This window comes from Loxodonta africana, chromosome 10 (assembly GCF_030014295.1).
Source record: "Loxodonta africana isolate mLoxAfr1 chromosome 10, mLoxAfr1.hap2, whole genome shotgun sequence".
NCBI lineage: Eukaryota > Metazoa > Chordata > Mammalia > Proboscidea > Elephantidae > Loxodonta > Loxodonta africana.
The window spans coordinates 105,107,337-105,130,212 of NC_087351.1; the positions used below are offsets into that span (position 1 = coordinate 105,107,337).

Genomic DNA, 22,876 nt, shown 5'->3' on the forward strand with positions numbered 1-22,876 from the left:
TTTGCTAAAAAAAATTTTTTTTTTTATTGTGGATGAAGACATTGCCAACTTATATATATCATTTTTATTTGGAGTATTTTTTTGCCTTGCAGTGCTCCTGAGAAATCCAGAAATGCATCGACTTTAGCGCTATAGGACACAAACTAACATTAAGCTTTGTGTTGTAAATTCCCCACATTCAGATATTTTCCTAAAGATCAAAGACAATTCAGCAACTTAATAAGTTAAAAAGTAAAGACTGACAAGTGATCACAAGTGTCAGAACATTAAAAGTACCATTATTTTTTCCATAGGAATATATGAAATAAATATCATTGACACTTGATATTTACAAAATAAAAAGATAAATTTTTACTGATGGAAGACCTTTTAAATACTTTGACATAACATTTTCATTAGCTTTAAAAATGAAAATTCAAATACTTCGACACATAATAGCTCTTTCTACATAATTCTCATCATTCCTCTGTTTTTTGTTTTTTTCAACCTACTGATTCAGGAACTATTTTGACAGTCTCTTTTTTGCTTTTTTATTAACCATTAAAAGGTTAAAATAAACCGGAAGCTTTATTTGGGGGAATACTTAATATTTTAATTGGCTAGCTGTAAGAAAGCCATTCTATTATTCCATAGTTATGTTGTTGTTGTTGTTGTTTTTAAATCAACAATGGAAGGAACTAAAACTCAAACAATCACATAATACATGATTATACTAAAATCAAATTCCATGGCTGGAAGAATGTTCTACTCCAGCACAGAGGTTGAAAACAATTGGGAATGTTGTGAAAAACCGTGGCAGTGAAGGCAGAATTCACCCACAAATTCTAGTAAGTTTATAGAGAAGTAAACAGTAAAATTATTGTAGTTAAAGTTCTGCAGTAGAATTACCGTTAGCGACGTTCCATTGCTAACATTAGAATTAAACGCGTCATCACTGTAGGATTACTAAGAAGATTCCTTGAGCAGATGGTTCATCTCTGACACAACCCTATTTCACAAAAGTCGATGAGTTATGTCTGGTTTAAGTCAACACACACTTAGTATGCGGACTAGTCAGTACAGTTTGACGATGATACAACTAAAACATTAGATCCGATAGCTTTAGGACAAGGTCACATAGTTATTTCAAATGCAGCCACGTAGGATCATGCCACATGATGTTTAGATACACAATCCATCAACAACTTTCAAACTTACGTTAAACTATGGGGTGAGGAGGACTGGCTGTTTTGGTCAGGGAAGGAAATATTCAAAATGTCATAAAATTCATTTAAAATATGATGACATGCTACTTAAATCCTCACCATACATCTCTTTTTCAAATGATATGAGAGAGAGAACTTTTAAGACCATGTGTCTTTTTTTTTTTTCCTTCACACAGAAATGAACTGCAATGCAAGCCACAAGTAATTAAAGACGGTCAGTGAAAGTATCTTTGTCAAGAGCATATGAAAACCTAATAGTAATACTTTCATACAGAAATAATGGTGAAAACCAACAGGAGACGCTCTGACAGTTCTAATGTAGAACTTGTTTGATAACTTCCTGTAAGGTATATGACATCAAGAATGGCATTGTAAATACATTAGCTAACGAAACAGGTGACATTTGCAGACAGCATTGTCTCATTTAATTTTTCAGAAAAACAAGTTTCATCCACCAGCATATAATTAAAGACTTCCAGTCTTCCAGATACAGTAGAAAGTATACAGTTAATCATGGCAAAATTTACAACCGACAAAATTTAGCCCCGGCTGGAGCCAGGCCTCTATTTACATATTTGGATTAGTATCATTTTCACCTTTCCTTGCTATACAAACACTTCTATCTTAAACACATATTGAAATTTACAAAACTTGCAAGAAATGTCTTTTCAATCACACAGCTTCAACAACTAATACAGACAAGAACATCTTGATACAATTAAGTTCCAAGTCAGGATCTTGTACTGTAAGTTTAACATAAAATTAAAGAAATCCTCTCTTACTCTTAAGTTCCCAGCACTTGGTGTGGTGTTCTCGAAGTGACTCCGCTCTCTTTGTGTACCTCAGGCGTCAACACCCCAGGAGGGGTGTCACAAGCGGCGTTATTGTTCATCACGCTTATGTAGACGCAGCCGTATGATTCACATTTACATGAAAGTTGTATTCATGTGCAGAAACATTTAGTTTCAAGACAATAACTTTAAAAAGATACCTTAGCTCTTAAAACTAAATGATATAGCCATACTGTGTACGCAAAAATGAAAAGGAACTACCGACAGATACATGGAACAATTTGGATAGATCTCAAGGGAATTATGCTGAAAAAAAAACCTTTATCAAAAGGTTACATACTGTAGGGCTATTTCTATTAAAGAAAACAAACAAAAAAACTCATTGCCGTCATCGATTCTGACTCATAGCAACCCTACAGGAGAGAGTAGAACTGCCCCACATGGTTTCCAAGGAGCACCTGGTGGATCTGAACCACCAACCTTTGGTTAGCAGCCGTAGCTCTTAACCTCTATGCCACCTGTGCCACCAGGATACAGGAGTCTTGAAATGATCAACTTGTAGGAACGGAGAGCAGGTAGGGAAGGTGGTGGCCCCGAGTGACCCTTTGCAGGACTGCTCTGTATCTTGACTGTGGCGGTGATAAAATCATATACAATCACATACATGCACACCCACCTCAGGACACCCATGAGCTCCCAGGGACAGCCTCGTTCCTGACCTGTCCACACAGAGATCTGTAAGGATGACTGATATGTGCTTCAGATCGACTCTCTACACTATGCAGGTAAGTCACTACCAGTTATTTTTCTCTTTTTATCAAGATAAAAATTAAACCAAATGTCTCTAGCTTAAATACGCTTATAAAATTGGAGAAGGAAATCCATGAATTGATATACAGCTACTAGTATTTTTGTCCTTCTTTTTATTTAGTCTTTTGTAAATCAGATATTTCTAGCTTGAATGAGGACAAATCAGAGGAGAAAAAAGCAGATTATATAGCAAACGCTTGCTCCTGTGACATCTGCAATGTCTAAAAGCATTAAGAATTTTTTATTAAATTCAGAGGAAAGTACAATGGCAAACGAATACACGACTTTTTCTAAAAGGCCACTGTGTGATAAAGTACATAAACATAGTGTCCATGGTTTCTTTAAAGTGCTCTATCATCTCTGGCTTGAGAATCATCTATTGCTTTAAAAGGTCTTTCAACACAACTCCAGCGCTGTTGTCAGGTGACACTGGCAAAGGTGTAAACGTGGGCAAAACATCTGAGATGGGTTTCAAAAGAAGATGCCCAGACCCACCAGTTCCAAGTCCAGCTGGGTTCACAAGGGGCACAGCTGCAGAGCGAGGAGCTAGGAACGGATTCACTTCTGTTCTTCTACTGGCTCTGGATCCTGCTGCTTCTGAACAACAAAATACGCATTATTTAGTCTCCCACCCTTCACAAGAGCATAAAGAAAAGGATCCCTACATTGGTTCGTTCATTAACACATATATATATATATGTGTCTGAACAATCAATTTACCACACTACGAACTTTACTTGCTGGTAATAACAGTATGGTATTGGGCTTTTGTTTGTTTTTTGAGTGTTCTCTAATCATTCAAAACAGGTCTCAATTACTAAACAATTTATATTGTTAAAATCTGATTGAAGTCTACCCTTGGTAATTCAAAACATTTTCTGATAAAAAACAATGTTGCACATGGTGCTTTAGTTTCCAGATTTGGCCCCCAAAATAAATTTGATTCACATGTTGCTGGGTTCTAGATCCTAATAAGCAGGGTCAATAAAATACAGAAAGATGGAAGAGGACAATGACAGAAAGGAATGAAAAGAAGAACAGGGGGCATGAAGAGTATCTGCATGCATATCCAATACTTTATAGGCACATTAATATTGCTACTTTATATTTAAATACCAGTTATATAAATGATAAACTTCATCTGCCATTAGAACAGCTTTTTTAAAGGTCATGTCTTTGTTGCAAGGCAAACTCTCTAACTACACACCTGAAAGATGGATAATTGTGACGATCATTACAAAAATTAGCACCCATGTTACAATGATAACGATTGGAACTAATATTTAATTGGAAATAATAACAACAACAACATATGCATTACACTGCCTGATCATTTTAGGCAGTCAAAGGTCCAAAAACAACTCTTGATTAGATTATTTCTATCTTTAAGCTGGCACAATTCATTTTTATTAGAATAGGTATTTGGAATCAGAGTCATCCCTGGGTAGCAAAAACGGTTAAGCACTCAACTATTATCCAAAAAGTCTGCGGTTTGATCCTGCCCAGAGGCACCCTGGAAGAAAGGCCTGGCAACCTGCTTCAAAAAGGCCACATTCTGGAAAACCCCATGGATTGCAGTTTCTACTCTGCACACATGACATGGCCAGGAGTCAGAATCAGCTCAATGGCAACTAACAACAACTGGACTAGGCAGTAGAGAGAATTCTGCCTTATTACCCAAGACCACCAACAAATTCACAGGTAAGAAACAAGCAATCTCTTAAAGGTGCCCATTTCAGTAATGGGAAACTGAATAAAAAAGGAAGCCCCCTCAATCAAACAAAGCACTACAGCAAATTCATCAACTCTATCATTAAGCGCTCCCTAGGTTCCTAAGCTGTACTTTCCTCTGAATGACAACTTCCGAAATTTCCTAAGAAACTCTGACCCTTGCCACACACTTCCAAGTCCAGAATTAAAGGCTAACCCCATACAAACTCAGAACATTACTGGGTTTGTCTCTGATCAAATCAAGCAGGGCACATGACTTGATAATAGAGAGAGAGGGAGAGGAAAGAAAGGACAAGGAGAGAGAGGGGAAAAGAGATACTCTGCTATAATGAATTCTGGAATTTGCTTCAAGATGCTATAACCTAGCGTACCAAGGAAAGAGTGTTTTCAGTATAGCTTGTATTTGGTAGATAAAGTTACAACTTTTCACTAAATTCAGCAACCAAATCATTTACCTAAACAACAGATAAATTTTACCGCTTTTTCCTTCTATGAAAGTTCAGGAAAATAAAGATCTTTGTCTAAATGACTAAGGAAGTTTGAAAAATTTCAGTATATTCTTTCATGTCTTTGTCCAAATTCAAACATCTGACACGTGATAGAAACCTGACAATATATAATAACATATACTTTTACAGTTCAGCTAGCAAACATGCTGGCCTATATTCAAATATGAAAATCTCAGAAAAAATATCAAAGAATCAGTGTATAGTCTAATGGATTATAATTCAAATTCAACTCAAGAAATTTTACTGAATGCCAAGGTAAGGGACGTGTCCTTATAATCTAGTCAGATACGTACACACGTCTACAACCACCAAATCATTAGCTTCCAGGCAGACCTTCCAGCGTATGAGAGCGCTTCATAATGTTCTTATTGTCTAAGTCAGTTTACTAAATTGCTCATATAAGTATTATTAACGTGTCAAGGTTTGGTTATTGAATGTAATACATTTCCACAGGGGAAAATAAGCACCATTGGTGAGAAGCGAAAACAGGTGACAGAGCAAAGGTTTGAGAAATTCACCACCACTTCTAGAAGAATAATTCAGTGTGGTTACGTGGAGAAAGAAGTGTCATTCTGATATACAAAGGGAAAATATTTCGTATTGTTTAAACTTAATCTAATACAATTAAATACTGGATTATGACAAGAATATATGAAGTCCAAATATGATGCTTTAGTGGAATTTTGGAAAAAGTCGTTACACATTTTCAACAACCCTAAAAATTTAGTTAATATCACTGTAAAACATCATCATAAATTAATTCAGTTTTTTCAATTACAGAAAAAATAAATATCTGGTTTTACCTTTAAAACTTCCTAGTTCATCTGTAGCTAGTTTTTCTCTTCCTGGTGAACCTAGAGGTTTCATGTCATCAACAGAAAGCTTTGGTGGAGGAACGGATGGATGAGATTCTGTTTCTAGAAATTTAACAAAGAGTTCTGAAAAAGACTAAAAACAATGGGGGGGGGGGCGTGTTATACTTAGGCTAGATAATTCAATTATATCCACTACAACTAAGAAAAGATACCAGTTATTGTAATTAAATATTAAAAACTTAAATGGTGCCATTCAAGTCTTTTTTTATGGATAAGATTTATGAAAAATTAAAACTGCTAACACTTTAGTTACACAGGTATCAAATACAAAACTTTAACAATTTAGTCAATATTCTTTGATGATAACACTCATTGCAAACACCTTATAATCAAGTTAGCCAACTCATAAACCTTATTTCTTGCCATCAATGGCACTGAAGACATCGTCTTAAATCATTTTAATCTCTTTACATGGACTTGAAAAATTACATTAGTTATATTTTTCTAAAGTAAGACCCAATTTATAAACATGGCAAAAGATCACCAGTAACATTACCAGATTAAAATAATATAATGTAGACTGTTCCTTCAAATTTAATTTTATGTGATCCAAGTAAAAAGCTCTGGGTTTTATCTTAAACTAACCAGTTCTGGGTGAGTTATCTATCCTCAGTTTCCTCTTTATTAAAAAACAAGAAAGAAAAGGGGGGAAAAAATAAAATAAAACTCCATATTCTAACTTATGTTGTTGTTAGGTGCTACTGAATTAACATTCGCCTAAAGTCCACTAGACATCAGGCACTGTGTTTGCAAGTTTATTAACTGCCTCCTCCTACCAGGATGTAAACTGGTTGAAGGCAGGCACCTTGTCTGTATGGTTTGCTGCTGCATCCCTCACTCTTAGAACAGTCTGGTACACAGCAGGTGCTCAATAAGAATTCATTGGCACAATGACTAGGTAGATACATACATGAATAAAATAATGCCTTGGTCTTTAAGAATCTCATAATTTAGTAGCAAGACAAATAAATGACTGTGTGCCTACAGCAGCACGATGAAGCACAAAGAAAAGAACGGTTAACAGTTTGAAAAATAAAAGTACCATATAAACAAAAAGTTTAAAATATAATCTATACACAATAAAATTATCAAAACTGTAACGGGCAAACCTGGGAACAGCTAATGGTGACAGTTAAACAACATGCTAAATGTATTTAATGTCACTGAGCTTGTGAAGTCTGCTGAAATGGCAAATGTTTTGACACCTATATGTTTATCACAATAAAAAAACATAAAAAAATTAACCATCATGGAAAAAAAAATTTTTTTTTTTTTTTAAATTAAAACTGGCTAATCCTAAGTGAACTGCCTCTCTGGATCTCAGTTTTCGTAACTCCAAAATAAACGGGCTGTATAAAATAACCTAAAAAAAGAACTTCTGATATTTCCAAATGAGAGAATGCATAATCGTTTCACTATTCCTATTCAGCAAGAATGACATTGGTTCTTACACTATTAAACACCGATTGCTGGTTTGGTCTCAGAGGTGTGTTGGGGACACTTTTTGATCCTCCTCCAAGCCATCCAGTCATCCACCTGGTAACACCGCCCTGATCTTCATTAAGCAACTGGAAGATTATTTTAAAAGAGAAGTATATTATCAATACCAAAAAAAAGAAAAAAATAACCATTCTTATATGATTTCAGGTAATGGCAAACCATTCTTTTCAAGTCCAATTCTGAGTAGATATATTCTTTTGATAAAGGCTATGAAGACAATGAAATGTCACCCCAAGCAACAGCTCAATGAAAGTTTTGGGGATTGTCATGTCTCAAAATTTAAGCATCCTGGTATGAGAGGTGGTTTATAAGTTATAAAAGATTTAGAATAGTACCATACATACTGAACAAATCCACCTCTTCACTGTAGTATGAAATGATTCCATTTCCAAATTATTGAGAAAATTCTATTCAATAAAAATTATATAATATACAGTAAAGGAAACAATTTTAAATGATACCACGATTTTAGCTATAAACATATTGAGAATGGCTTCCATTGCTCAGTTACCTGTTCCATTTCCTCCCTTTTGATACCCAGGATGCTGCCCATTAACCGTAACACTTCATGACGCTTATTTTTTGGTGTGTGAAAATGTCCAACAAAGAGGTTTCTCATCAGGACCCTATGAAAATGAAGGCAGAAGGAGCTCAAGCTAACTCAAGTTATCCCAACACTGACTGCACACAAACAATAAACACTAAGCATGTTTTCTCAAAGACGATAAATATTTTAAGTTTTTTTTTTAAATCTTGACTAATCTAAAAGTATTTCAGACAACCCAAGAAGTATACCTTTGAAAACATCACTTACTAGCCAGTCACCTTCTTCAACCAAATAATCAACCATGATGGTGCCTCATTAGTAACCCCCAGGGCCTGCCTGGGTTGGTGTTTGCCCAAAGGACACACATCAGATTTCCCCCCTCCCCACTTTAAATGGCACTGGTTGTCTTTGTACTTAACTGTTACACTTAGATTTCCCCATTCACATTCATTAAAAATTAATTTGCTAATACCTATTTTTTTAAATATTAAATTATACACACACACATACCTAGGTTTCAGACCTAATGCATTTGAGCAAGATGATACATTCATTTAAGGACAGCAAAAGAAGAAAAAAAAAGAAAAAGCAAGAACACACTTTTATTATTTTCTAAGGTACTGCATATTGGGATGATATTTTAAATCTTTCATAGGGTTTTAAGAAGAATAATACGTGTTGGGAAAAATCTACCTAAAAAGCAAAAGGAGGAAGTTAATAGTGTTTACTCCTCATTAAAACTTCCTAGAACTTATCACTATATAAGGAAAAGACTTTATAAAAAAATCACATCACATAAATATCTCCATGTGAAAGTTGTTTTTATCATAAAAGTTCTCTCCATAAATCACAGAAAAGCAGCAAGGCAGAGCATACCTATCCACTCTTCCCTCTGTGCTGTTTACTAAATCCATCAGTTTCCTTTGTACGTCATCCAGCATTTCCTTTCGGAGCTCATCTGTTTAAAAAAAAAAAAAAGGTCAATAAAGATTCTCAGTCATCAAGTGATTAAAAATAGTCTGGATAAAAATATAACGAGAGTTCTCACATCTTTACTACAAACTTTGAATATGTGTACTTATTCTGCTTGAGAACACTCAATTACTTCCATCTCTTCTTTGGTACAGGGAACTAAGTGCTCTGGTACAGAAATTACCTAGAAGTCAATTTCTTTAATGGAAAACTTAAAAACCAAAAAAGTTTTTCACCCTCTTCAGAAACTTAGTAGCAAAGAAGATTTTCACCACTGCTTCCCTGCATGAAACATTTCCAGAACCATTCTGTAATGGGAAGAAATGGAAAGGACAATTTTTTATTTTCCTTTCTCATTTTCCTGGCTGGACTGTTTTTGGTGACCTAAGAAGAATATCTAACACAACTAAGGCCATGGCTCAGGATGCTGGTAAAGTATCCTGGGATAAGGAAATTGCAAAATACGCTTGAGATCATTGGTTCTAACATACCAGTCAAGTTAATGACTAATCAAGCTTATGACTGACTTAGAAGGATCCCTGGACTACTATTTTAAAACTCTTATTATTTAAAAAGGAAGCAAAATCTGTAAAATTTTGGTGGGACAGTTGGAATTTGAGCACTATTAAAGGCAAAGTCTAGGATTACCACAGGAGAAGCCCTGTTCATAAATTCAACCATGCAACATGGCCAAGATTCCTAGACTAAGGAATTCTCAGCCAAACCCACAGAGTTTACACCTGTGACCTCAGAAATGAACAGTGAGCTCAAAGAGACGCTGACTGACTTCAATCTAGGTTACAAGTTTTTGTTTGGAAAGAAATGAAGAAGAAACTGCTCTGCAGCAGAACTCTACTTTCCAAATCCAGGGACACTCATACCCAAAAGCAAGACTTTGACTTCTTTCCATGAATCCACTCTTTCTTTGGGTTATTCTACACTTTCCTAGTAGTTAAATACAAGTTCCCCTATCAGATACATGATTTGCAAATATTTCCGCCCACTCTGTAGGTTGTCATTTTGCTTTCTTGATGGGTATCCTTTGAAGCACAAAAGTTTTTAGTTTTGATGAAGTCTAATTTATCTATGTGTTCCTTGGGTGCCTGTGCTTGTGGGGTCATACCTAAGAAACCACTGCCTAACTCAAGGTCATGCCTAACTCAAGGTCATGAAGATTTACTCCTGTGTTTCCTTCTGCACGTTCTACAGTTTTAACTCTAAAATTTAGGTCTAAAATCCATTTTGAGTTAATTTTTGTGCGTGGTGTAAGTCAGGGTCCGACTTCTTCTTCTGCATGTGGATATCCAGTTGATCCAGCACCACTTGTTGAAAAAAAACTATTCTTTCCCCCACTGAATTGTCTTGGCACCTTCGTAGAAAATCAATTAACCATAAATGTATGGTTTCTTTCTGAACTCAACTGTCACTGCAAGGCTTCTGCAAATGCTTTTTCTTCTGCCTGGAAAACTCTTCTGAGCCTTCTCTGTCAGCACTGCCCACTTAACTCCTATCCACCCTTCATGTCTCAGTTCCTCAGGAAGCTCTTCTGAACCCCACGGGTTAGGCCAGGCCCATCTGCTTTACGGTCTCGTTCTATCCTGTACCATGCTCTGTACCAGGCCTAAAATGATATTGAAAATGTCCAGTTTAACTGCTTGCAATGACTTGTGCTTTTTAAGAATCTAGATTGCAAAATGTAATTCATACAGTAGGCTAACTTTACCAAAATAGAGATGGTTGCCATAACCATATTATAAAAGCAAAGTTTGTGTTTGGAAAATCTACTACAAACTTTTCCTTTCCTGTCTTTCCAGAGAGGAATTTAAACTCGGACATTAAAAAAAAAAAAAAAAAATCATGAGAACAAGAGTGTTACTAAAGTCTGAGTGAGTAAAAGACATTTTAGATTCTTAATGTGCACATATATACTATGAGCACATGGTGCAATTTGGGCCTTCCTAGCACTGTTTTCTAAATGTAAATAGAACTCTCAACTCTTCAGAGGCAGAGCAGCAAATAAGTAAGTTGATCTCAGAAGTCAAACATATCCCACCCCCACTTTATCTTTCTCTGAGATTTCTCTTCTCCTACCTACTTTCCTTCAACATAAATAATTTTTTATAGATTACATGACAAAATACTATTTTTTGATATCATGGGTTATATAAAACATATTATTAAAATTAATTTCACCTGTATCTTTTACTTTTTTAGCATGGCTACTAAAAAAGTTAAAGTTACACATGTAGCTTACATTATATTACTACTGAATAGCACTGCTTTACAGCATAATCAAGATATAACCATTACACATACTGCCTCTTATTTAAAAAAGACAAACTTGAATGATAAATAGAAATCTTCAAAGTAAAATTCACAAAGCTAAGAGTTGATTGTAATAAAAATGATTTTAGCAAAATCAGAAAAATTTAACTTTGCTATATGAAAAACTGATCAAGATACTATATACCCATTAGAATAAAATCCACAACACGGACACCATCGGACGCTGGCAAGGATGTGGGACAACAGGAACTCTCATTCACTGCCAGCAGAAATTCAAAATGCTACAGTCACTCTGAAAGATAGTTTCTTACAAGCTAAACATAGTCTTACCATATGATACAGCAATCATGCCTTTAAAGTATTTACCCAAATGAGTGTGTTTAAAGCTTAGGCCTTCACAAAAGCCTGCACATAATATTTGTAGCAACTTTACTGATAACTGCCAAAATTTGAAAGCAACCAATATGTCCTTCAATAGATGAATATGAATAATATCCATACAGTAGGATATTATTCAGCAATAAAAAGAGATGAGCTATCAAGCCACAAAAAGACAAGAACCACCTTAAATGTAGATTGCTAAGTGAAGAAGCCAATACGGAAAGGGGACATACTGTATGATTCCAACTACATCCCATTTTGAAACAGGCAAAATTAGAGACAGTAAAAAGATCAGTGGATGCCAGGGGTGAGAAAGAAAGGGGGGGAGGAGTAAGTGGAACACGGGCTTTTTGGGGCAGTGAAACTATTCTGCATGATACTGAAATGGTAGATACACATTATGTGTTTGTCAAAACCCATAGAATTGTATAACACAAAGACTGAACCCTAATGTAAACTATGAACTTCAGTTAATAATAATTTATCGATATCGGTTCATCAATTATAACAGGAATGCAAGGTATCAGTAATGGGAAACAGTGGGCAGGGTGAGAAGTACACGAGATCTCTCTGTACTTACGCTCAATTTTTCTGTAAACCTAAAACTGCTTTAAAAAATAAGGTCTTTAATGTGGATGAATCTGGAGGATATTACGCTGGGTGAAACAAATCAATCACAAAAGGGCAAACGTTATATGATCACACTTTTATAAGAAAACAAGAATAGGCATATATACAGAGATCAGCATTCACTGGTGGGTGGGTGGAGGGGAGTCATTCTCTAGATAGTAGACACTTGTTATTTTTGGTGATGGGAAAGGTAGCACTGAATGTTGGTGAAGTACACACAGCAAGACCAAGGTAAATGATGCCACTAAGAAATACACGAGAAAAAAGCATTTCTGATAAAGGATATTTGTTGTTGTTAGGTGCCATCAAGTCAGTTCTGACTCACAGCGACACTACAGCTCAGAGGAGAACTGCCCATACAATTTCCAAGGAGCAGCTGGTGGATTTGAACTGCCAACCTTTTGATTAGCAGCCAAGCTCTTAATTACTACACCACCAGGGCTCCAGATAAAGGATAAGATATATATAATTATGTAATACCACCAACCCCCCCCGAAAAAGTGTGGTTACAATGTACATATATATGCATATTGGATATATATATCTGTGTACATATGTATATGCGTATATTAAAAAAAATCCCATTGCTGTTGAATCGATTCCAACTCATAGCAACACTATATTGGAGCCCTCGTAGCTCAGTAGTTAAGAGCTCAGTCATTAACCAAAAAGGTCAGCAATTCAACTCCACCAGCCGCTCCTTAGAAACCCTATGGGGCAGTTCTACGCTGTCCTACAGGGTCACTATGAGTCAGAATTGACTTTATGGCAATGGGTTTGGTTTGGTTTTTTTGGATATATGTGTATGTATATATAGGTACGTGTGTGCGTGCACATATATTGCTATATATAAGCAGCAACACAGGGGGCACAGTTATGGATACTTCTTGGTCACAACCAAATACCAAAAACAGTTTGGTTTTCTGGATTTGAAGGCTTCGGACCATAGTCTCGTGGGATAACTCAGGCTACTGGAATAACATAGTTCGTAAAGTTTATGTTCTACTTCCTAGTTTGGATAGTAGTGTCCACGGTCTTAAAAGCTTGAAAGTGGCCATGTAAGATACAACTATTGGTCTCTACTCATCCAGAGCAAAAGAGAAAGAAGGAAACTAAAGACTCAGAGAAGAAACCAGTCTACAGAACTAATAATCTACATGAACCATGGTCTCATCTGCCTTGAGACCAGAACTAGATGGTGCCCGGCTATGACTACCGATCACTCCGATCAGAGTAACAACAGAGGGATCCTCAGAGAATGGGAGAGAAATGTGGGACAGAAGTCAAATTCTTAAAAAGTCCAGACTTACTGGACCAGTTGAGACTGGAGGACTCCCCAAAACTATCACCCTGAGATATACTCATTAAACTTTGAACTGAAACTATCCCAAGGTTATCTTTTAGCTAAGTAACAGAGTGGCTCATAAAATAAAGAGTATAACATGTGAGTACTGTGCTCCTCTAAAAAATCATCTATATGAGACCAAAGGGTCAACAATTACCCTAAAGCAATGATGGAGAAGGTAAGGAAGCAGGGAAACTAGACTGTTACTGGAAACAGGGCAACCAGACCAGATTAATGAGAACGTTGATACATTGTGAAAAATGTGAGCAACACCACTGAATAATTTTTGTTGAAACTGTTAAATGGAAACCTAATTTGGTATGTAAACTGTTGCTGAAAGCACATTATTAAAAAATAATAGTAATAAAGTCTATTTTAAAAACTTGATCAAGAAATCAAGTTGTCTTAATTAAATTCAAATAAAAAATATTTTCTTAATGAAACTTCAGTAATATCCCTATAATTTTGATTAAAATTTCTGTATTCAGAAAGGTAGAGTCAAAACATCCAGAAGGTCAAAATGACAGGTAAAACTTCTTAAACTCATTATCAAAATATACAGTTAGTCCCTGAGCTAATGTGACACAGACCTGCAGGCACTATGATAAACTACTTCAGATTCAAGTAGTAGTTTGAATGTATTCTAATATTTGAGTCTAGAAAACAACTCAATTTGGATGAAGGGCCTGAAAGGACAGTACCGACTAGGGAAGGTCTGGAAAAGAAACTCAAACGCTCACTTCAAAGTTCCCTACAGACCTCTTTTTTTCTAGGCACCCTTATTCTCCTCCATCAGAGGTTTTGAATATTTCTCCACAAAAACTGAAGACTAATTCAAACCACAATTTTAAATCAGAGCTGTGTTTATATGGGCAAGCAAAATACAGTTATTCAGAAATGGGTTTTAAGCCAAATACAATATCCCGGTGAAATAAACCAGCAAGCCAAAATAATTCTTTGGAAGTTAAAGAAAGGGAAGGGGATACTTTAAAGTTGGGCAATAAAACAGCATCTTTTCTATAACTCCTATAGATGGCGCCATGGTCTTCAATGGATTTCAAATCAAAATTGAAACTAAAATGTAACTGAATACAAATCAGCACTTCGTAATTTTACATTTTATTTATGAAAATCAGACTGCACTATGGCCTTACCATAATACTGTCTTCAGAGAGAACATTAAGTCATACTCCTTACAAAGTCATTTGGGTACTTTAAGACTAAGTGCCCTTGGAGAAGACCCAAATCAGGTTTAGTTAAGTCGCCTGACTAAGAAAGGTAGATGGAACACAGGACTTGAGAGTCATCAACGCTGAATGTGAATATTGGTTCCTGCTATCACTAGGGCCAGACTTTGTTGCCTATTTTGCAAAATGAGCATGCTTATCTCAGAGGATTCTGAGAGAATCACTTGAATAGTCAAACGCAACTTTTCTAACAGTGCAGTGTCACATAAAGAGCACTAGTACTCATTCACCTGATTTCTTACCATAACTAGAGTTCATCCTCCAGTCTAGCCCTAAGCACTGTATGTACAACTTTGGTGAACGTTAACAATTCTATGCTTTTTCCTCCATTTTGCCCTATTTACTATCTTTAAGAAGCAAGGCAAAGGAGTCAAAAGAAGAAAAAAATGCTAAAAAGATGATTTTTTATATACACTCACACACATATATATCAATAAATAAAACTGAGTCTAGTGTATTACTTGCGCTGGCTAGCTTAAAAATAAATTTAAATCTGATACATTAAAACTAATAAAACTTAGCCTCTTCATTTAAATATAACCAAAGCAAAAGCTAGAAATTAGATGATCTTTTAATCACAGAATTTTAGTGTATATAAGATCACTTCCTATAACATCAAATAATATATTTTTAAAAGATATATTCATTTGCAATTTGAAGTTATAACATATCAGCATCTGCTTCATCTCTTAACGCAATTCTTTTCAATCATATCAGACACAGAATTTTAAGGAGGTCTACAAAATATCTGGTGGATGTTTTCTTGTCCCATAATTTGTAAGTATTAATTGCTTAGTGCAAAGTAATTTGTAAAATTACACTTCCTACCAGTTAACTCATGGGGGGAAGAACTGGATTAATACAGTAGAATTAATTACTTAAATTTCACTAGACCAGGATCTGTGATTAAGCTGAAATAAACTGTGGTCTACAGTTTATTTGTACAGTTAACTGGAGTTACTACACTTGCTGAAAGGGAAGAGGACTTAAAGCATTTACTGATGAAGATCAAAGACTGCAGCCTTCAGAATGCCTCAACATAAAGAAAACAAAAATCTTCACAATTGGACCAAGAAGCAACATCATGATAAATGGAGAAAAGACTGAAATTGTCAAGGATTTCGTTTTACTTGGACCCATAATCAACGCCCATGGAAGCAGTAATCAAGAAATCAAACTAACATATTGCACTGGGCAAACCTGCTGCAAAAGACCTCTTGAAAGTGTTAAAAAGCAAACATTATCAAAATCACTTTGAGGACTAAGGTGCTCCTGACCCAAGCCACTGTATTTTCAGTTGTCTCATCTGCATTCAAAAGCTGGACAATGAATAAGGAAGATCGAAGCAGAGCTGATGCCTTGGAATTATGGTGTTGGTGAAGAATATTGAATATACCGTGCACTGCCACAAGATGGAACAAATTTGTCTTGGACTAAGTACAGCCAGAATGCTCCTTAGAAGCAAGGATGGCAAGACCTCGACTCACATACTTTGGACATGGTATCCGGAGGGACCAGTCCCTAGAGAAGGACGTCATGCGTGGTAAAGTAGAGGGTCAGCAAAAGAGAGGAAGACTCTCAACGAGATGGACTGACATAGTGGCTACAGCAGTGGGCTCAAATGTAGCAATGATTGTGAGGGTAGTGCAGGACCAGGTGGCATTTCATTCTGTTGTACACAGGGTTGCTATGAGTTGGAATCAACTCAAATGCACCTAACAACAACAACGCGCAATTGGAAGAGATTTTATATAAATCTTTTTAATGTCACCAGATCAAATTTATTCTCCTTCTCCACCTTCCTCCCTCAAACCTTTAGTATGAATTCTGATAATCTGTACTATATTTTTCCATATCAAACAGAAAAAAAATTTTAAAGGCTTAATATTTTCAGTCACCTTACATGTTTAAAGGGTCCACATTGAAGTGTCATCCCCCAAAAGGAAGACTGGAATTTTGTCAGTGAAAATTAAAGTCATTATGACAATTTGCCACTTGCTGAATACCATCATCAGTATAGAAAATATACCAATGACAAAACACTTCCTAAGCTGCAGACTGAACTCCAACTCATTTCTGAAAGTTCTCTATTGCAAATCAGCACGGCCTACATCTGGCCCAAAGAAGTGTTTTATTCAGCTCACACAGAAAAATGTAAACGAGGCGTCACATTAAAAGACTGGAATATTTGACACAAAGATCTAGATTTACAGAGTCTCCGGAAAGAGATGAAGATTTGGCAACCCTGGGCTTGCATTCCTGCATGGCAACAACTGGCTGGAGCCGAGGATCTACTGCTCCTGGTAAGAAACACCCTCCGGTTCACCATTCTCTACCCAGTCCCGTTTGCTCTGTTAGCTTACCATTTTGGCCTCAGTGGACAGTTTGTTTGTGGCCCATACTTCCATTTCATTTCTCCATAAAGCAACCCACTTCTATCCCCACCTCCCCAGCACTCTACACCAACATACTGCACATACACACCCCCTTTTGGTCATTACCAGTCAACCTGATCCACAACCAGTTTCAGATAATGCCACACAGTTTCAGATGGATCCCTCCCTCTGACCAGAACACTCTTCCCCAACTCCTCCCGTGTGGCTGTACCTATTCATCATTCAAGTGAGGTCAAGCGTACCCTTCACTAGCTTTTGCCATTCTTCCACACTCAACAGTAACAACACACTACCATCAACAAGTGGAACAGATAGCTCCTTTCTTACAAAACAGTTTGTTGCATATATTTGATTAAATGTAGTTCTCCTTCCCCACCTAACTGTAAACCTCCTGAAGGCAGGACTCTTGTCCCTTATCCTTGTGTGCCCAGGACCTATTTTAGTGCTTGGTATGTAGCAGATGGAGTCCCCAGTTGGTACAATGGATAACACACTCAGCTGCTAGCCAAAAGGTTGGGGGTTTGAGTCCACCCAGGGACATCTCAGACGAAAGGCCTAGTGATCTACTTCTGAAAAAAATCAGTCAATGAAAACTCTATGAAGTACAGTTCTTCTCTGACATACACAGGATTGCCGTCAGTCAGAACTGATGGTAATTGGTTAACACACCAGATAAACAATAAATGTTTGGTAAATAAATGAAAGAATGATTTTTCCCTGGGAAGGGAGAACATCTGGGAAGAACAGAACATAGGAAAATAACGATAACTGATTTCTGTTCTCAATTACACATCCATACATAAAGAAACTGGAAAAGTACACATAAAAAAAACATAAAACCCATTAAATCAAAACATTCTTTCTGCATAATTTACATTTTCCTTTACACTTAGAGAAAATATAAAAAGTGAACGTAACTTCTAAAAATACAGGGCAGTTTAGATATTAGCGAGAGACACATTTTAAAATATAACCATAAGTTGAAAAGTGTTTATTTACCTTATTGATATAAACTTTATTCTTAACTCAAATTTTGGCATTGTCTAGCATACCCAGATGTTTATATCATCACAAAATAATTTTTTAACCATTTATGGCAATGCAGAAAACTGCATCTGGTACTTCTTATATGTTTCCTCTAAAATCGCCACTTCTGCCAAAACCATCTATAAAGAAATCCCTCAAAAGGTTTGGGCAACAAAGCGTCTGGGAATGTATTTGGCCTACGTTCAACAGGACATTATATGTTTTCTTGTATAAATCATGTCCTAGGAAACGGAATGTCTTTATTTAAAATAAAAACTCCACCATCCAGCACCATAAGGGCAGTTCCATGAAAAACATTTTAGGTTTCTTTTATACTTGCTGTTTTAAACATGTTTTTATACTTCGTATTACAGTTTTTACTGGGGTTCATTTTATACATTCTTTGAGTTTTCTTTTTAAAAAATAAGGAACGTTTCCATTCTCAACTCACAGAAGACTTTTTAAAAAGCAGTCACTAAACCTTAAAGAAAAAAAATCAGTTCGAGTTCCTTTAAAATGCAGGTATAAATTAGCAGACGGACCAAAAAGATATTCTCAATGCTAGAATCTAAACTTGCACCGTTCATGAAAACCTACATTCCTTTGCATACCATAAAATTCACCATTTTAGTAACCGTTATCAAAATGAACTATGTTGTACTTTCTACTTCAATTTTATCTAATCATTTTCATTTAGGCAGAAATTTATTTCAAGGATGACGGTAGAGAACAAGGAGTGAAAGAAGAAAAATGACAGGTTTGGCCATAAACATAGCCAGATGTGTCTTTTAATAGCTCAGCTATAATCTATGTTTACATTCCAGTTACGTCAAGTTGATTGTGACTCACAGCAACACTATGTGTGTCAGAGTAGAACTGTGCCCCGTAGAGTTTTTAATGGTTGAATTTTCAGAAGCAGATCATCAGACCTGTTTTCCAAGGTACCTCTGGGTGAACTTGAACCCCCAAGTGCATTAACTGCACCAGCCGGGGACTCCACAAATATACATTTTCTCATGGTGACAACTCCATCGAAACTCTGAACTCTGATCAACTCAGAATAGTTGATTAAACATGCTGTCTTATCTGCTTCATAAAAGACTAGTATCTGGAGTTTGAAAACAAAATAGAGTACAGGATGGCATGTGAAATGAATCTTTGGAACTACTGGAAAAAGAACGCTTTCAGGTAAAATGCTGAAAAGTGGATAGTAGTAATTCTTCCACCAGCCAACATTTTATCTATTAAAATCAGGGCTTCGAACTCCTGCTGAGAATTTGCATTTCTAACAAGTTCCCTGCTAAGAATTTGCACTTCTAACACATTCCCAGGAAGTTATAGGTAAGAATGACCTGAGGATCTTGTTAACATGCAGGTTCTGATTCAGTATATCTGGAGTGGAAATGCAAACTCACAGCAGGGGTTCAAACCAGACTGAATCAGTTGAAAACCCTGATTAAAATACAGTACCTATAGTTTAGAGGAGTCCCTGGTGGTACAAACAGTCAAGGGCTTAGTTACTAACCAAAAGGTTGGCGTTTACTCTCTCTTTTGTGCGCATGCATGCGCAGGTCAGATCCTACTACTGGTTTAAAGCTCCACTCATGTTCCTTTCCTCCACAGAACGCTCACTGACCCAAAGTGGGACCCTTAGTGGGGAGCTAAACACACACAACCTTATGACCACTGTTGAGCATAACTACTAAGTTATGATATACCTATGTTATATGTTATTTCCTTAGTTAAGTTCCTTAAAAAAAAAAAAAAAAAGGATCCTATCTAGTATCTTGCACAGCATCTAGCCTAAAGCCAAGCAGTTAGTTCTCACTAACGCTTGGTGTCTGATAAGGCTTCCTCGTACTTTTCATACAATGCTTATAAATACCCTCAACCCATAGCCATTGTTGCATGTACATGACATTAATTACCAGTTCCATACTACAAGAATGATTGAAACCATCAACAACCTACTATTTTAATATTGGTGTTATACGCAACAGCTCTGTCTTCATGTCTGACCAGACTGAATTACCTCACCTCTGGCAGCGATGACATCATCAGCCACTTTGAATAAAATACCACTTTTTAAAGCCTGTTTCCTAATATTGTTTAAATGCTCAAAGTGTAGATCAACTAATCATCAGTCTAGAGATGCTTAGGAATAAAACAATCGTTTGCCTCTGCAATTCAAGTCTCTACATACTTTCTTACAGCAAAAGCCAATCTGTCTTTTTCAAAATTATTTCTCCTGGCAAATTTTTTTGCTGTCTGGCCAAGTTTTGTGTTAAAAATAAAGTACAGTATTACAACATCCATCAACATTTAAAGTACTTAATGATCTATGAAAGAAAACATACAGTGATTTTTTTTCGAAACAACCAAGCCAATCAAAGTTTCATTTGTATTCTCAAATCAGAAGAATGTGGCTTTGAGAAAGTGAAATCGAAATTGTGTTTAGAGATATAAAAGCGGTATCAGGCACTTAGGTAATATAAGAAAACAGCAGAAGAGCTGTAAACGGCAAGAATGACTTAAAGACATACCAGAACCAAATGTCCCTCACTCCCCTTCCTGTCTGTGCAACGCTGGCCTCCTGCCTGCCCTTTCGAATACCAGTTGTGTAAACATAATTAAGAGTTTTTTCTAGCTCATACTGACTCCACGAAATGAGTCCAATGTTTCTATTAATAATATTAATTGTAGTTTTTTTTTTTTTTTTTTACATGTATAGAGACCTAAGCCTTGTCAGATATAACCAAGAAAATCTGAAAATATTTTACTACTGGGGATTTAAATGGGTGTCTGAAAAACCCAAAAATAATGCAGGGACTCTGATACTTATCAACCACAATATGTCACAGAGGTTTTTTTTTTTTTAAATCTTACTATCATTTACTGGGAGTGATTCAGGTAGATGTCTAAAAGGAATGTGGCCTTAGATATTACATACCAGCATGATATACAGCACTGAGTTGCCATAGACCAATAAGCTGGTCTTTTCACCCCCATCAGTCTAGCCCCACCCTAAAAATCAATTCTTCAGCTAATCCCGAGGTACGCAGGAAGCCCCCCAGGGAGTCTCCTCTGGGTTTCCCATACATCTTTCAGATAATGCTGTAAGTGCACTGGGTTTCAACGTAACTACACTGTTTTCCCAATAAATACTGCCTCTAGGTAAGGGCAACCATTTCAACATTTAGGGCACAACACAGAGTATACTGCTCGATTTCAAGGGAGCTGGAGATATACAAAACAAAATACTATAAATAACCATTTTCCCAAAAGGAAGACATACAGTCAAGTGGAAAGATCATGAGCTTTGGTTATGGGGTAAAAAGTTTAGGGCTCCACTTTCAGTTTCTTTAATATATAAAATGGTACTAATACCACCTACTTCAGAGTTGCTGATGAAGAGTAAATGAAATAAGAGAAGACCAAATGATATGGTACATGTTACGTATAATGTCCGTAATAAATACTCAGTTAATAATTGTCTCTTTACTGCCCACTTCCAGCCCCTCCACTAGATTTAGAGTTCCAAGGCTAGCCAAGTCCTACAAAGTAAACAGAAGACTTTCAATTGGGCAGTAATTTGCCTCACAATCAAGTTATTTTGAGGACAACCACTTCCCATCTATTTTATTGCTTTTTGTATTCCTAAAAATCTCATCTTCTGCTGATTTGAGGCCAGCTTACTTTGCCTTGTCCTTCGGTACTCATGTGTCCGTGGTTCCTGCCTGCTTGCCTCCTAGGTGTCTAAATCGCTACTCCTGTTGTTTTATAACTCTGCTATTCTATCTTCTTCTGGGTTTTTTTTTTTTTTTTTTGCCTATTTCTAAGTTCTACTTTAGAATTGAGTTGATTTCGACTCATAGTGACCCCATGTGACAGAGGAGAACTGGCTCATAGGGTTTTCTTGGCAGTGATCTTTACGGAGTTGATTTCGACTCATAGTGACCCCATGTGACAGAGGAGAACTGGCTCATAGGGTTTTCTTGGCAGTGATCTTTACGGAGGCAGATCACCAGGTCTTTCCCCCATGGAGCTACTGCGTGGGTTCGAACCGCCAACCTTTTGGTTAGCAGCTAAGCACTTAACCGTTATTTCTTAATTCCTTAATTATGTGCCTTGGTGCTGACGTGCCTAACTCAGACACCTAAATCTGGTGCATTTTTAGGCTCCATTACCACCTTTCTGACAACCTTGAATCGTTACCTACTAAGTGTAGCCCCAAATGAGGACATGCCATCCTGACCAGCTGTTAGATTCAACAGTGCACTGTGAACCACCTGACAGCGTGAGGTCCAAATGGTAATCCTAAACATGGGACTCACCTTACGGGACCGAATTTATGAAACACCTTGCACGTATCAAAAAACAAACGATGAGTGCCTGTGTATAAGGCACCATCTACAATCATAATAAGTGAGCTATACCCCAGACATTCTTTCCACAAAATTTTATTCTTTTACTTGACAGTATTGCCCTCTCTCACAGTCAGGCAGCTTTAGGTAGGATGAACGTGGATTGACAAGAGAGAAGTCATAACCATTAAAAGTCTGATAAGTCAATCAACTCCACCCTCTCCCTCCTCCCCCCACCCCAATGGTCAATGAGGTGACAGC

The 22,876-nt window shown here is 36.6% G+C and overlaps 1 protein-coding gene across 4 annotated transcripts in view; it reads right to left on the minus strand.

Moving 5' to 3' along the window:
• Positions 1-22,876, minus strand: part of TRIP11 (thyroid hormone receptor interactor 11) — an 80,259-nt gene continuing 57,383 nt past the window's right edge. For all 4 annotated transcript variants that reach the window (XM_064292881.1, XM_064292879.1, XM_064292880.1 and 1 more), the window contains 5 exons: positions 8,845-8,926; positions 7,933-8,047; positions 7,373-7,489; positions 5,850-5,994; positions 1-3,403 (listed from right to left, as the gene is read on the minus strand). In XM_064292881.1, the coding sequence (XP_064148951.1) occupies positions 3,183-3,403; positions 5,850-5,994; positions 7,373-7,489; positions 7,933-8,047; positions 8,845-8,926 (680 nt within the window). In that variant the 3' untranslated portion in view covers positions 1-3,182. The remainder of the gene's footprint in view (positions 3,404-5,849; positions 5,995-7,372; positions 7,490-7,932; positions 8,048-8,844; positions 8,927-22,876) is intronic.